Below are 14541 nucleotides of genomic sequence, written 5' to 3'. Positions count from 1 at the left end.
TCTCTCTCTTTCTCTTTCTCTCTCTCTCTGTAAATCTACTTTTGAAATAAATAAAAATAAAGCTTTTTTTAAAGATTTATTTATTTATTTGAAAGTCAGAGTTACAGAGAGAGAGAGAGAGGTCTTCCATCCGAAGGTTTACTCACCAATTAGCCACAACAGCTGGAGCTGCGCCAATCCAAAGCCAGGAGCCAGGAACTTCTTCCAGGTCTCCCACGTGGGTGCAGAGGCCCAAGGACTTGGGCTATCTTCTACTGCTTTCCCAGGCCATAGCAGAGAGCTGGATCAGAAGTGGAGCAGCTGAGTCTCAAACCAGCGCCTGTATGGGATGCCGGCACTTCAGGCCAGGGCGTTAACCTACTGCACCACAGCGCTGGCTCCAAAATAAATTGTGTGTGTGTGTGTGTGTGTGTGTGAGAGAGAGAGAGAGAGAGAGAGAGAGAGAACCTAAGCCATCATAGGCTGCTTCCTAGGAGCATCAATAGGGCGATAATGGATCAAGAAGCCAAGTAGCCTGAACACTAACCATCACTCCTATATGGGAAGTGGGCATCCCAAGTGACACCTTCGCCCGCTGTGCCACAACAACTATGCCTTCAACCATTTCTTAATTTGTTATTGGCTCCAGAAAACTACAGGGTTCTTATTCCAGAAGAAGATAGAGAAACTGCCTGTAGTGCCTCACCTTTGTGGAGAACACTTGGGAGGGTTTGCTTGGATAACAGCTGCCATCTTCAGACTGGTCTGAATTCTCTCCCTATGAATACCAGGAACTGAAGAAGGCATTGGAACCGTAGTGTCTCGAGGAGATTAGAATGTAAAATAATCTTAGTTCAGCAGGAGGATAGGGTTCCACAATAAAATATATCGCAGACACAGGAGCAGGGTCATTGAATCGGGCTCCATGAGAAATTGAATACAATATTGCACCCACTTCCCTTCCACTCGCTTTGGGATTCTGTTGTGAAATCCAGACTCTTCATCTATATAACCCTGTTCTTAGCAGTACTGCTCACAGTAGCCAATAGGGTGGAAGCCACCCAGGTTTCCATTCATGGATGAATAAGCAGAATGTATATAAATATAATAAATATTATTTAGCCTTAAGAAGAAGCTGTGGGGTGGGCGTCGTTGCTCAGCTGATTAAGCATCTGTGGTGGGGGGGTGCCCACACCCAGGTAAGAGTGCCAGTTCAAGACTCAGCTACCTGTCTCTGATCCAGCTTTTTGCTAATTCACCTGGGAAAGCAGCACATCATCACCCAGGTACTTGGGCTCCTGCTACCCGTGTGGGAAACCCAGATAGGGTTCCCAGCTCCTGGCTTCAGTTTGGCCAGCCTTGGCTGTTGTGTGCATTTCGGGAGTGAATCAGTGGATGGAAGATCTCTCTTTCTCTCTACCTTTCAAATAAACAGATAAAAATTTTTTTTTAAAAAGATTTATTTAAAAAGATTTATTTATTTATTTGAAAGTCAGAGTTACATAGAGAGAGAAGGAGAGGCAGAGAGAGAAAGAGAGATCTTCCATCTGCTGGTTCACTCCCCAGATGGCCACAAGGGCCGGAGTTGCGCCAATCTGAAGCCAGGATCCAGAAGCCAGGAGCTTCTTCCGGGTCTCCCACATGAGTACAGGGGCCCAAGGACTTGGGCCATCTTCTACTGCTTTCCCAGGCCATAGCAGAGAGCTGGATCGGAAGTGGAGCAGCTGGGATGTGAACCGGCACCCATATGGGATGCCGGCACTGCAGGCGACGGCTTTACCCACTTTGCCACAGTGCCAGCTCCAGATAAATCTTTTAAAAAGAATGTTATGATACATTCTAATACCTGGATGAAATTTGAGAATGTTATACTGAGTGAAATTAAGCCAGGTCACAAGAGAACAAATATGTATAATTCCATTTATAAGAGGTACTAAGAGCAGTCACATTCATAGAGACAGAGGAATGGTGGTTTCCAGGGACGGGTCGGGGAGTTGGTGTTTAATGGATATAAAGTTTCAGTTTTGCAAGATGAAGAAAGTTCTGGAGATAAGTTGGACACCACTGTGATTGAACTTTGTACTTAAAAATGGCTAAGATGATAGTGGGCACTTGGCTCAGCATTGAGACGCTGGGAAGCCTGCATCCCGTATCAGAGTGCCTGGGTTTCACTCCTGGTTCAGCTTCCTCCTAATGTGCATCCTGGGAGGCAGCAGGTGATGGTTCAAGCACTTGCTTCCCTGCCACCCATATGGGAGACCTGGATGAAGTTCTGGGCTCCTGATTTTGGCCTGGCCCAATCAGGGCTCTCGTGGGCATTTCAGGAGTGAACCACTGGATGGAAGATCTCTCTCTGCCTGTCCCTCAGCCTTTCAAACAAATAAATAACTAAAATTCATTTTAAAAATTTAGGGAGTACTCTGCTAAAACAGTAACTCTTTTACTCCCACAGGGCTCGGAAAACCATGACTACTGCCAAGGGAATGGCCATAGGCATCGACCTGGGCACGACCTACTCGTGCGTGGGCGTGTTCCAGCACGGCAAGGTGGAGATCATCGCCAACGACCAGGGCAACCGCACGACGCCCAGCTACGTGGCCTTCACCGACACGGAGCGGCTGATCGGCGACGCGGCCAAGAACCAGGTAGCCATGAATCCCCAGAACACTGTCTTTGATGCCAAACGTCTAATTGGCAGGAAATTTAATGATCCTGTTGTGCAATCAGATATGAAGCTTTGGCCTTTTCAAGTGATCAATGAAGGGGGCAAGCCCAAGGTGCTGGTTTCCTATAAAGGGGAACAGAAAGCGTTCTACCCAGAAGAAATCTCTTCGATGGTGCTGACCAAGATGAAGGAGACTGCTGAGGCTTTTTTGGGCCACCCTGTCACCAATGCTGTGATCACGGTGCCGGCCTATTTCAACGACTCTCAACGCCAGGCCACCAAGGACGCAGGTGTGATTGCGGGGCTCAATGTGCTAAGAATCATCAATGAACCCACAGCTGCTGCCATTGCCTATGGTTTAGACAAAGCTGGTCAGGGCGAGCGACACGTCCTGATCTTCGACCTGGGCGGGGGCACGTTCGACGTGTCGGTGCTGACGATCGACGACGGCATCTTCGAGGTGAAGGCCACGGCCGGCGACACGCACCTGGGCGGCGAGGACTTCGACAACCGGCTGGTGGGCCACTTCGTGGAGGAGTTCAAGAGGAAACACAAGAAAGACATCAGTCAGAACAAGCGCGCGGTGCGGCGGCTGCGCACGGCGTGCGAGCGCGCCAAGAGGACCCTGTCGTCCAGCACGCAGGCCAACCTGGAGATCGATTCACTTTATGAGGGCATTGACTTCTACACGTCCATCACCAGGGCCCGGTTCGAAGAGTTGTGTGCAGACTTGTTTAGGGGTACCCTGGAGCCCGTGGAAAAAGCTCTTCGGGATGCCAAGATGGATAAGGCCAAAATCCATGACATTGTTTTAGTTGGGGGCTCCACGCGCATCCCCAAGGTGCAGAGACTGCTTCAGGACTACTTTAATGGCCGCGACCTCAACAAGAGCATCAACCCAGATGAAGCAGTAGCATATGGAGCTGCAGTGCAGGCAGCCATCCTGATGGGTGACAAGTCTGAAAAGGTACAGGACCTGCTTTTATTGGATGTGGCCCCACTGTCGCTGGGGCTGGAGACGGCGGGCGGCGTGATGACCGTCCTGATCAAGCGCAACTCCACCATCCCCACCAAGCAGACACAGGTGTTCACCACGTACTCGGACAACCAGCCCGGCGTGCTGATCCAGGTGTACGAGGGCGAGCGGGCCATGACGCGCGACAACAACCTGCTGGGGCGCTTCGAGCTGACCGGCATCCCTCCAGCCCCCAGAGGAGTTCCTCAAATCGAGGTGACCTTTGACATCGATGCCAACGGTATTCTGAATGTCACGGCCATGGACAAGAGCACGGGCAAGGCCAACAAGATCACCATCACCAACGACAAGGGCCGCCTGAGCAAGGAGGAGATCGAGCGCATGGTGCAGGAGGCCGAGAAGTACAAGGCCGAGGACGAGCGGCAGAGGGAGAAGATCGCAGCCAAGAACGCGCTGGAGTCCTACGCCTTCAACATGAAGAGCGCCGTGAGTGATGAAAGCTTGAAGGGCAAGATCAGCGAGGCTGATAAAAAGAAAATACTGGATAAATGCAATCAGGTCCTTGCATGGCTGGAGGCCAATCAACTGGCTGAGAAAGAAGAGTTTGATCATAAAAGAAAGGAATTGGAGCAGGTGTGCAACCCCATCATCACAAAACTCTACCAAGGAGGCTGCACTGGGCCTTCCTGTGCACCGGGGTACGCTGGAAGGCCTGCTACAGGTCCCACCATTGAAGAAGTGGATTAATCTTCTCTGAAACTGGATGGTTCTAGGGTGCCTCTTGGCGAATTTTCTTCCCCTCATCTTCAAACATTGTTGTGATTTTTTTTAATTGGACCTGAAATCAAGTTACCACCTCTTTGGGAGTCTCATATACTATCCTTTCACACTCCAATCTTCTGTTTTCTGACTCTGGAATGGACTCTTAGGAAAACCAGGCCCCTCTTTGAACCATTAATGAATTTTAGATGTCTGTTATTTATTTCTGGCCACCTTGACTTTCTTTTTCCTGTGTGGATGGTTATTTGTCACTCAGTAAATTTGCTCCCAAAGTAAATTACCTCTGCTATCTTTAAGCTATGAGTGTACCTTTGAAAGTAAGGAGAAAGAGTTCATGGAGAGAGTATGTGTTCTCTGATTGTGAGTGATTAAACTGGTACGGGCAAAATAAGTTGCATTTCCATGAGCTTATTGGTTAAAACATGTAATTTTTAAAAAAAAGATATATGTATTTATTTGAAAGGCAAAGTTACAGAGAGACAGATGCAGAGAGAAAGAGAGGCCTTTCATCCACTGATTCACTCCTCAAATGACTGCAACGGTCAGAACGGGGCTGATCTGAAGCCAGGAGCCAGGAGCTTCTTCCAGGTCTCCCACACGAGTGCAGGGGCCCAAGGACTTGGGCCATCTTCTACTTTCCCAGGTCACAGCAGAGAGCTGGATCGGAAGTGGAGCAGCCAGGACTCAAACCAGCACCCATATGCAATGCCAACACTGCGGGTGGCAGCTTTACCCACTACGCCATAGCATTGGCTCCAATATGTAATTTTTTAAAAAAAAGATTTATTCATTCATTTGAAAGGCAGAGTGACAGGAAGATGGATCTTGTATCTGCTAATTCCCTCCTCCAAATACCCACAACAGCATGGCTAGGCCAGCTGTTAGTTGGTATCCTGGAACTCCATCCAGGTCTCCCTCATGGGTAGTGGGGACCCAAGAACTTCAGCCATAGCAAGGTGTGCACCAGCGGGAAGCTGGATTGGAAGTAGAGCAGCTGGGAATCAAACCAGAAACTCTGATATGAGATGTTGGCGCCCAAGTGGTAGATCAACCTCAATGCTGCCCTATAAATAATTTTTGACCCTCAGGCATCTTTAACCCAGATGAAGTGGTTGCAAACTATACTTGCTGCTTAGAACCAGTTTTGGGCAGGTTTAGGTGTTTAAAATTCAGGGGCAAAACCAAGCCTGCTTAATATTCTGATGCTACCTATAGGTGTTACCTATATATAGGTGGGGGTCCAGGAGCTCTGTGTTCTGAGTCCATTTTTGCATCCAGAAAATATTTTAACAAACTCCTGACAAATGGGTACTTTTAATATGTGAGATGAAACATGAAGGATTTATGGTCTTACTCTGTGAAAAAAAAATATTCCCATGTATTATGTCATAATACTGCATGTTTATAAATACCTGGGGATCATGAGTACGGGAGACATGTTAAATGTGCCTTTGTGTCTCTGTGTTTGAATGGTAATGTTTAGAATTGAAATATTAAAATGAGATTTTTCAAAAATATTTATTTATTTATTTATTTAACTTGAATGGTAGAGTGAGAGAAAGAGAGAAAGCTTCCATCTGCAGATTTACTCCCCAGATGGTAACAACTGTCAGGGTGGCAGCCGAGCAGAAACCAGGGCTCTGGAACCCCACTGGGGTCAGAGCCCCAAGCACTTGGGCCATGATCTGATGCCTTCCCTGGCACATTAATGGGGAGCTGGACTAGAGGTGGAGCAGCCAGGACTCCAGGACGTCTGCTGATATACAAGCAGCGACCAGCTGCACCGCGATGCTCTGGCGAATGGGTCATCTCCATCCCAAGCCACAGTCTGTTTAGCTGTATTCAGTTTTTACTGGATAGGCCCAAGCAACAGAGTGTAAGAAATGTGGAGACTGAGGTTCGGTCTTCGAGGAAAAAAATCTATTGGGAACCTTTTATAACATCAAGATCCATGTTCAGGCTACCCTTGACCTTAGGGACTCACTATTTAACTTATCAAAGTGCAACATAGAAAAATGCACAAATTATAATGAATTTTCACCAACTCCCCAACAGTCCTCAATAAGAAGTGTGCGTAGGATGTGAACAAATTACGTTCCGGATGGCCGTCGGAGTTAAAAAAAACACAAAAAGCGTTGCCACTACAAGCGCCCGACATCTCCGAACCCGCGGGCCTCCACTCCGGCCCGCGCCTGCGCAGTAGGAGCCGTCCACCCCCGGAGGAAGTCCAACGGCAGAAGCCCCGCCCCTTTCCCGGCGGCCTCGTCCCCGCGCTCCCGCTCACCGGCCCTCCAGGAGCCACGAGCCACGAGCCCTTCGCGCGCTCCCCTTGCCTCCCCGGAGTTCTCCGCGCGCCTGCGCGACCGCGCCCCGCCCCACGCGCGGGCTCGTGTTCCGGTACCCGCCCGGCCTCCGGCCCGCGGCACCCGGCCCGCTCCCGCCCCGGCTGGTCTGCAGCCCTCGGCGCCAGCACCATGGTGGGTACCGTGACGTCACAAGTGGGCGCCCTCGGGGGACCCTGGCCTTGTGGGCCATTTAGGGCGTAGAGGGAGGTCCGAGCTTGGCGCCGCTGGGCTGGAGTTTGGTCCGAGGCTTTTCCCTCCATCCTTAGTTCCTGCGCCTCGGGTTCGGAGAGCGAGTGGGTTTCTCCGCCGCAGGAGGAAAACCCTCAGCAACTCCCAGAGACGGTCGGCGGGGACTGCGGGACACGGAAAAGCTGGATCCCTGGGAGCATTTCCCTGCCGCAGACCGGGCTTCGGGGGGCGTGGGTGGGGTAATCTGCCTTCTGCCGGAGGCGGGGACCGCGACCCCGGGAGAGGTGGCCGGGCATGGTAACGGGTGCAGGGCAGGTCTCTGGGACTTTACGCGAGGGGCCCAGTGGAGCGTGAGGAGTCGTTTGGGCTCCAGCCCTTGGCTCTGTAAAATGAGCATGTGTTGTGAAGTTTTGGGAACTTTGGGGCGGGGCATCCCTACGCCAAAATTTGCTCATACTGGCCTGGGATACCGCTCCCCACCGGGGTCCCTTCCCATGTGATGGTTTTCCCCCTCTTGCCCAATAGCTCTTCTACTCCTTCTTCAAGTCCCTTGTGGGCAAGGATGTGGTCGTGGAACTCAAGAATGATTTGAGGTAGGTGTCTGGGTGGGTGTGCCCGCGCCCTGGGGCCTCTTCAGTTTGAACTGGTGTTTGAAGGCTGGACATGGTGGGAGAGAGACAGAATACAGATTAGCCGGGGAGGTGAGCTGTGTGTGTCGCACACCTGTGTCACGTGAATGAAATGTGTTGAGAAGGAAGCTATTCTGAATAGCGTAGGTGGCATGATCTGCCTTTTGTTGGTGTAAAGAATGAAGAGTAGACGAATGCAGTCCCTTTTGTCTCACCTTGTTTTACATCTCTGGCCCCCTTATAGCATGGGCTGCTAATCATCTTTCAGGTCCTGGATTAAATGCTGTATCCTTGAAGAGACACTTCCTGGTACTTCCGACCGAGAAACCCCTCCATCCTAGTCTCTATTTTGTTCCTAGTGGGTGCTTCTCCAATTGTGGTTTAATAGAAATGTGTTTTCTGCTTGTGGCTTCTTTTTCTTTTTTTTTTTTATTTAAAAAATTTTTTTGATAGGCAGAGTGGACAGTGAGAGAAAGAGAGAAAGGTCTTCCTTTTCCGTTGGTTCACCCCCCTCCCAATGGCCGCTGCGGCCGGCGCACCCCGCTGATCCGAAGCCAGGAACCAGGTGCTTCTCCTGGTCTCCCATGGGGTGCAGGGCCCAAGCACTTGGGCCATCCTCCAGTGCCTTCCCGGGCCACAGCAGAGAGCTGGACTGGAAGAGGAGCAACCAGGACAGAATCCGGCACCCCGACTGTGACCAGAACCCGGTGTGCCGGCGCCGCAGGTGGAGGATTAGCCTATTGAGCAGCGGCACTGGCCTATGGCTTATTTTTCAAACAGGGCCACGACTATGCTTAAGGTTGCCACTGTGTACCTAATGCCCAGTATAGACCAGGTATATAGTAGGTGCTTAATGAAAGAAAGAAACTTCCTATCCACTAAGTACTGTTCTGAATACTTTGTTAATTCATATAATTCTTATAACACTGTTGTGTGATATACCCTATTTTTAAATACATATTTTTGAGGATTTGTTTATTTGAGAGGCAGAATTACCAGGGTGGGGGGTGTGGGAGAGAAATAGAGAGATTCACTCCCCAAATGGCCACAATGGCTAGAGCTGGGCGGATCTGAAACCAGCAGCCAGGAGTTGCTTCTGGGTCTCCCACATGGGTGCAGGGACCCAAGCACTTGGACCACCCTCCACCGCTTTCCCAGGCCATTAGCAGGGAGCTGGATTGGAAGTGAAGCAGCTAGGACTCAAACTGGTGCCCATATGGGATGCTGGCACCACAGGCGGAGGCTTAACCTAGTATCCCATAATGCCAGCCCCCTACCCTGTTTTTAAAGTTGTTATTATTTACTGATTTTTGTTTATTTGAAAGAGAGACAGATCTCCCATCTGCTGCTTCACCCCTTAAATACTTGCAACAGCCAGGGCTTAGTGGGCCAGGTCAAACCAGGAACTTGAAACTCAAGCCAGGTTTCCCACAAGGGCGGCAGGAGCCCAGCTTGAGCCACCACCTGCCTCCCAGGGTGTGCATTCACAGGAAGCTGGATCAGAAGCAGAGGCGCTGGACAGGCACCCTGATAGGCAGTTGTCCCAAGTGGCATCTGAGCCTCAGTGTCAGATGCCGCCTGCCCACAGCACACACATATCCTGTTGTTGCTGTTTTATACATCAAGAAACAAAGCTTACATAGGCTAAGAAACTTGCTCTCATCTACAAAACCAGTAAATGACACAGCCAGAACTGAAGTCTATTGCTGTCTGGCTTTTTTTTAATTAAAAAAAAAACAGGATCATACTCTCTTTGTTGTTGTGAACCCTGCTTTTTTTTTTTTTTTTTTTAAGGATTTATTTATTCATATTTGAGAGGCAGAGATACAGAGACAAGTGGAGAGGTGGAGAGAGAGAGAGCTTCCATCCACTAATTCACTCCCCAAATGGCTGCAATGGCCAGGGCTGGACCAGGCCTAAGCCAGGAGCTGGGAACTTTTTCTCCCACCTGGGCACTGAGGCCCAAGCACTTGGACCATCTTCTGCTGCTTTCCCAGGTGCATTAGCAGAGAGCTGGATTGGAGTGGAGCAGCCAGGACTTGAACTGGTACCCATAAGGGATGCCGGCACTGCAGGTGGAGGTCTAGCCTTCTAGACCACGGCACCAGCTCCAAAACTTGCTTTTCACATCACGGTATACTCTGGATATTTTCTATGTCAATGAACTTGATCTTTAGCATTTTTTTCAATTTTTTTTTTTTTTTTTTTTTTTTTGAGAGACAGATTCTTCATCTACTGGTGCCTCTATGCCTGTTCCAGGATTCAAAGCTGGGAACTGGGAACTCAATCCAGGTTTCCTGTGTGGGTGGCAGGGACCCAATTACTTGAGCTGCTTCTCAGAGTGTGTATTAGCAGAAAGCTTGAATCCGGAATGGAGCTGGGACTCAAGCCTGGGCACTTGGATGTCAGATGTGGGCATCTTAACCACAAGGCCAAATACCTACCCATGAGTGGCATCCGTGTTGGATGATGAACTAATTTAATCCAGACCCTGCTGTTGGTCACTTGGGCTATTTCCAATCATTTGTTTTTTCAAAAATGTCTTGAACATCCTCTATACATTTTTATCCTGATTTTTTTAATCCTTAAAATGGAATGCACGTTTAAAATGCTAACACTTTTTACACTATTATCTTCTGGAAAGATTGGGTCAATAAATGATTTCCTCAACAGTGTCTTCCACATTCCTATGTAAGAGTTTCTCGGGGAAGCACAGACATGGCAGAGAATGGTGGGGACAGGGCCTTGCCTTTGAGGACAGAGCTCCCATTTATGGCGCTGGCAGTGACATGGATGGCATATGGGTTGGGGCCACATTGTGAGTCGAGTGTGGAAACCAAAACCAGCCTTAGGCAGTTCTGTAAGATGACCCGTGTTTGATTTTTCTTCTTTCCTTCCTGGGCTTTCCAAATGGCAAGCCTAACTTGTGTTATAATCTGAGGCCCCAAAGCAGTGGAGCTGTCCAGTAGGTTGAGAGAAAAGGCTTTGCTTTCATGCTTGTTTTCAGACCTGAAGTGACACTGCTGAATGCAATTCCTGGGAGCTGTTTCACTCCTCCAGATGGCGGGGTGCTGTCAGAGATTTTTCAGCAGCCCGGGATGTGAGACAGCAGGTCTCATACTGGACCTCAGAGACAGAGACTTTTACAACAGAAATGCTGAAGCTATTTCTGGCAGGATATGGACATCTTGAAGACTGCCATTTATTAAGATCATTTAAAAAAATTTTTTTTAAAAATAATATAGAAAGCAATAAAAGAGCAATTGTTCTTTTTCTTGAATTTTTATGTATTACAAAGAGAGCTTCCATCTGCTGGTTCACTTCCAATGGTCATTGACAGCCTGGGAACTCAATCCAGGTCCCCCATGTGGGTGATAGGACCCCATTTATTTGAGACATCACCACTGTCTTCCAGGGTCCACATTAGCACGAAGCTAGAGTTGGGAGCCAGAGGCGGGTATTGAACCCAGGCACCTCACTGCGGGATGTGGGCATCTTAGCTGACGACAGCTAGGCTAACCACCTGCCCCAAAGAGCAGTTATTCTCCTAGGGGAAGAAAACCTATCGGCAACCTTTAGTGTAGCACACACGCACACACACACACAGACCATTATCCTGTTTCCTCCTTTGTTGTGTAATCCACACATCAGTGTTCTAAGGAACTTGGGATCTAGCAGAGGCATGCGTGAGGATTAAAATCCAGGTGGCCAGATGGGAGGCTGGCCTGGGCTGAAACGTGAAGTAGGACCTTGGTTTGTAGACAGCAAATTGGAGAGGGGCCAGCATTGTGCTGCAGTAGATTGAGTCACTGCCCGCACCACCCACAGCTCTGCTTCTGAGCCTGCTCCCTGCTGATGTGCCAGGGAAAACAGCAGAGGATGCCCAAGTACTTGGGCCCTGCTACTCACCTGGGAGACCCTGATGGAGTTCTGGGCTCCTAGTTTCTGCCTGGCTGTTGCAGCCAGTTGGGGAGTGAACCAGCTGATGGAAGATCTCTTTCTCTTGGTCTCTTCCCTCTCTGTCACTATGCCTTTCAAGTAAATTTTTCTTTAAAAAAAAAAAAAAAAGTCAAACTATAAAGAGAATTACAGAAATGTTCACAATTAGCACACCATGGGCTTTCACAGGACAAGGAGAGTAAAGTAGTACATCTCATACATTGGATTTGAGGTTGTTAAAATGTTGAAGACATGGACACTAGTTGGGAGAGGCATATGGTTTGGAGCACTGGTATTCTGATAATCTTCCTCATTAACATCTCAGGCTGGAGAACTGGGGAGGGGTGAGGCCGTCACTCATGCCTGCATCATTAAGAGCAGTGCCAGCTCCCTTTATCTACATACAGGACTCTGGTTCAAAGTGTTAATGTTTGAAAATAGCTGATAGTTCTGGGAGTCAGGCAGCTCTAGACTGAAGTCCCTGTTTATTTTTATTTTTTTAAGATTTATTTATTTGAAAGAGTTACAAAGAGGCAGAGGCCGAAAGAGAGGTCTTCAATCTGCTGGTTCACTCCCCAGTTGTTCGCAATGGCCGGAGCTGGGCTGATCCAAAGCCAGGAGCCAGAAGCTTCTTCCAAGTCTCCCATGCTGGTACAGAGGCCCAAGCACTTGGGCCATCCTTTGCTGCTTTTCCAGGCACGTGAGCAGAGAGCTGGATCGGAAGTAGAGCAACCAGGACTTGAACTGGTGCTCATATGGGATGCCAGCACTGCAGGCGGTGATTTTACTTGCTACACCACAGTGCCCCCTCATCCCCGTTTGTTCTAAACTTTGCCTAGGTACATAACTTCTCTGAGCCTCTAGGTGGTAGTATCTCCCTTGTGAGAGGCCTGTAAAAATGACAGGTGTGGAATGGGAATGTAGCTCACAAGCAGTAGCCATGAAGAATGGGTAGGTTTAGGGAGAGACAATGTGGGATCAAAAATAACTAAGCATTCTGGTGATTCTGTCTTTTCTACTCTAGGGCTTAGGAATGCCCGCTTTTCTGGCTTCCTCAAGTCCTTGACCACCCTGAACCATGTTCTCATCCCAGCTGTGAAGTCACCTCTGTATTGATTTGGGTACAAACTAATGTGGTTCTTCCCCTCCCTCTGCCCTTGACAGCATCTGTGGAACCCTCCATTCTGTGGATCAGGTGAGATACAGCAAGGGCTCCCAGTTGGTCCTGGGGAGAGGGGAGGGGGAGCTGAAGGGCTAGACAGTGCCATCTTGTCTCCAGGGTTAATGATGGTGGTTCATCTTCCTCTCCTAGTATCTCAACATCAAACTAACTGACATCAGTGTCACAGACCCTGAGAAATACCCTCACATGGTGAGTTGGGTTGGTGGAGAGGAAACACCTCCAAAGCAGGAGGCCCTGGGTGGATAGAGGACGTTGTAAAGGTGTTCTCACATGTGTCTGTCTTTGTCTAGCTGTCAGTGAAGAACTGCTTCATCCGGGGCTCCGTGGTGCGCTATGTACAGTTACCAGCAGATGAGGTTGACACACAGTTGCTACAGGATGCAGCCAGGAAGGAAGCCCTGCAGCAGAAGCAGTGATGGGGACCCCCCTCCCCCGCCCTCCTCCACTGGTGATCCATAGCCTGTGGCCCTGCCCGGACCATTCCCCACCGTACTTGAAGTGTTTTTTCTTATAATGATGGCTTTTTTTTTTTTTTTAAGGGGATGAGTAGACAAGAGGAATAGTGGGGAGCAGCTCTTCTGTGTTGAGAAGGGGAACACAGAAGGCTGGGAAACTAAAACCTTCCCAGTCCCCAGCACCTGCCTTTCTCACTCTTTCCCTGGAAATGGCAGGAGAGTCTCCCGGGTCTTCCCAGGAGAGCCTGGGATTCATTATGGGGATGGAAGGAGTCTGTCCCGCATCGGGAATAAAAGATGTGCAAAGCTGAGTTCTGGTTCCGTGTGTGTTTTCAGCAGAATACTGAGGTGATGGAAAGGGTGATGAAGTCATCCAAGCCCTGTCCCAGTCCAGCCGCTCGCCCTCCCAGCATTTTCTGTCCCCGTGTTCCCTGGATAAAACAGTTAATACCTCAGCCGCGCCAGCCCCCAGCTTCATGTTTACCCTCTGGCCCTTTGCGTATGTTGCACTGACTACTAGATTGCGTGCTGCCCTTCTTTTTTTTCTTTTTATTTATTTGAAAGGCAGAGTGACACAGATACAGGGATCTCCTGTTCACTGGTTCCATCTCAAATGAACAACAGCCAGGGCTGAGCCATGGCAAAACCAGAACTCAGAACTCCCATCTGGGGGACCAGCGCTGGGGCCTAGTGGGTAAAAGTCTGCCCATCTCATATGGGCGCTGGTTCAAGTCCCAGCTGCTCCACTTTGAATCCAGCTCCCTGCTATGGCCTGGAAAAGTAGGGGAGGATGGCCGAGGCCCATGGGCCCCTGAATCTACGTGGGAGACCCGGAAGAAGCTCCTGGGTCTTTGCTTTGGACCTGCTCAACCCTGGCCATTGCGGCTATTTAGGGAGTAAACCAGCAGATGGAAGATCTCTATCTCTCCCTCTAACTCTATTCTTCGAATAAATGAATCTTTAAAAAAAAAAAAAAAATGGGTCTCCCACGTGGGTCGCAGTGACCACTTGCTACTTGCCACCATGCACACTGGCAGGAAGCTAGAATTTGAATCAGAACCTGGACTTGAATTCAGACACTCCAATACGGAATGCAGGATGTGGGCGCCCCATGTGGTGTCTTAGCCTCCAGGCTCCAGGCCAAGCGTCCACCCCAGCCCTTCCATTAATTTGGCAACGTGAGATTCCAAAATGCATTTCACGTCGCCGTATTTCTGCTTTAATCCAGCCAACGCAGTACACACTTTCTCCGGGTATCTCGAAGATACCAACAAGTGACTTAGCTTGTGCCGTGGAGTGGTGACTGGGGATTAAGAAACTTATCCACTGTGCAACAGCGTCCAGTAGACGATTTCCAATATGCGACGCAGACGCGAACTCTTCCCCGCTCAGAAACAGCGG

The 14541-nt window shown here is 49.4% G+C and overlaps 2 protein-coding genes across 2 annotated transcripts; both read left to right on the top strand.

The window, feature by feature from the left end:
• Positions 1-2444: 2444 nt before the first annotated feature.
• Positions 2445-4506, top strand: LOC133755789 (heat shock 70 kDa protein 1-like). Its single transcript, XM_062185867.1, has one exon. The coding sequence runs from the start codon at positions 2445-2447 to the stop codon at positions 4365-4367; it is 1923 nt and encodes a 640-aa protein (XP_062041851.1). The 3' UTR covers positions 4368-4506.
• A 2161-nt stretch (positions 4507-6667) lies between these two features.
• LSM2 (LSM2 homolog, U6 small nuclear RNA and mRNA degradation associated) lies at positions 6668-13451 on the top strand. The gene is made up of 5 exons (XM_062185866.1): positions 6668-6877; positions 7460-7527; positions 12667-12697; positions 12815-12874; positions 12976-13451. The coding sequence occupies exons 1-5, from the start codon at positions 6875-6877 to the stop codon at positions 13099-13101; spliced, it is 288 nt and encodes a 95-aa protein (XP_062041850.1). The 5' UTR covers positions 6668-6874; the 3' UTR covers positions 13102-13451.
• Positions 13452-14541: the final 1090 nt, after the last annotated feature.

Source organism: Lepus europaeus, chromosome 3 (assembly GCF_033115175.1).
Source record: "Lepus europaeus isolate LE1 chromosome 3, mLepTim1.pri, whole genome shotgun sequence".
NCBI classification, from domain to species: Eukaryota; Metazoa; Chordata; class Mammalia; order Lagomorpha; family Leporidae; genus Lepus; species Lepus europaeus.
Note: the sequence above shows the minus strand (reverse complement) of the source record. Positions and strands in the feature narration are given on the sequence as shown.

Bases quoted from the DNA above. Each gene is read 5' to 3' on its own strand.
- LOC133755789 (XM_062185867.1), top strand. From the start codon at position 2,445: ATGACTACTGCCAAGGGAATGGCCATAGGCATCGACCTGGGCACGACC.
- LSM2 (XM_062185866.1), top strand. The intron at 7,528-12,666 runs GTAGGTGTCTGG...TGCCCTTGACAG, and splicing joins GAACTCAAGAATGATTTGAG to CATCTGTGGAACCCTCCATT. The intron at 12,698-12,814 runs GTGAGATACAGC...TTCCTCTCCTAG, and splicing joins CCCTCCATTCTGTGGATCAG to TATCTCAACATCAAACTAAC.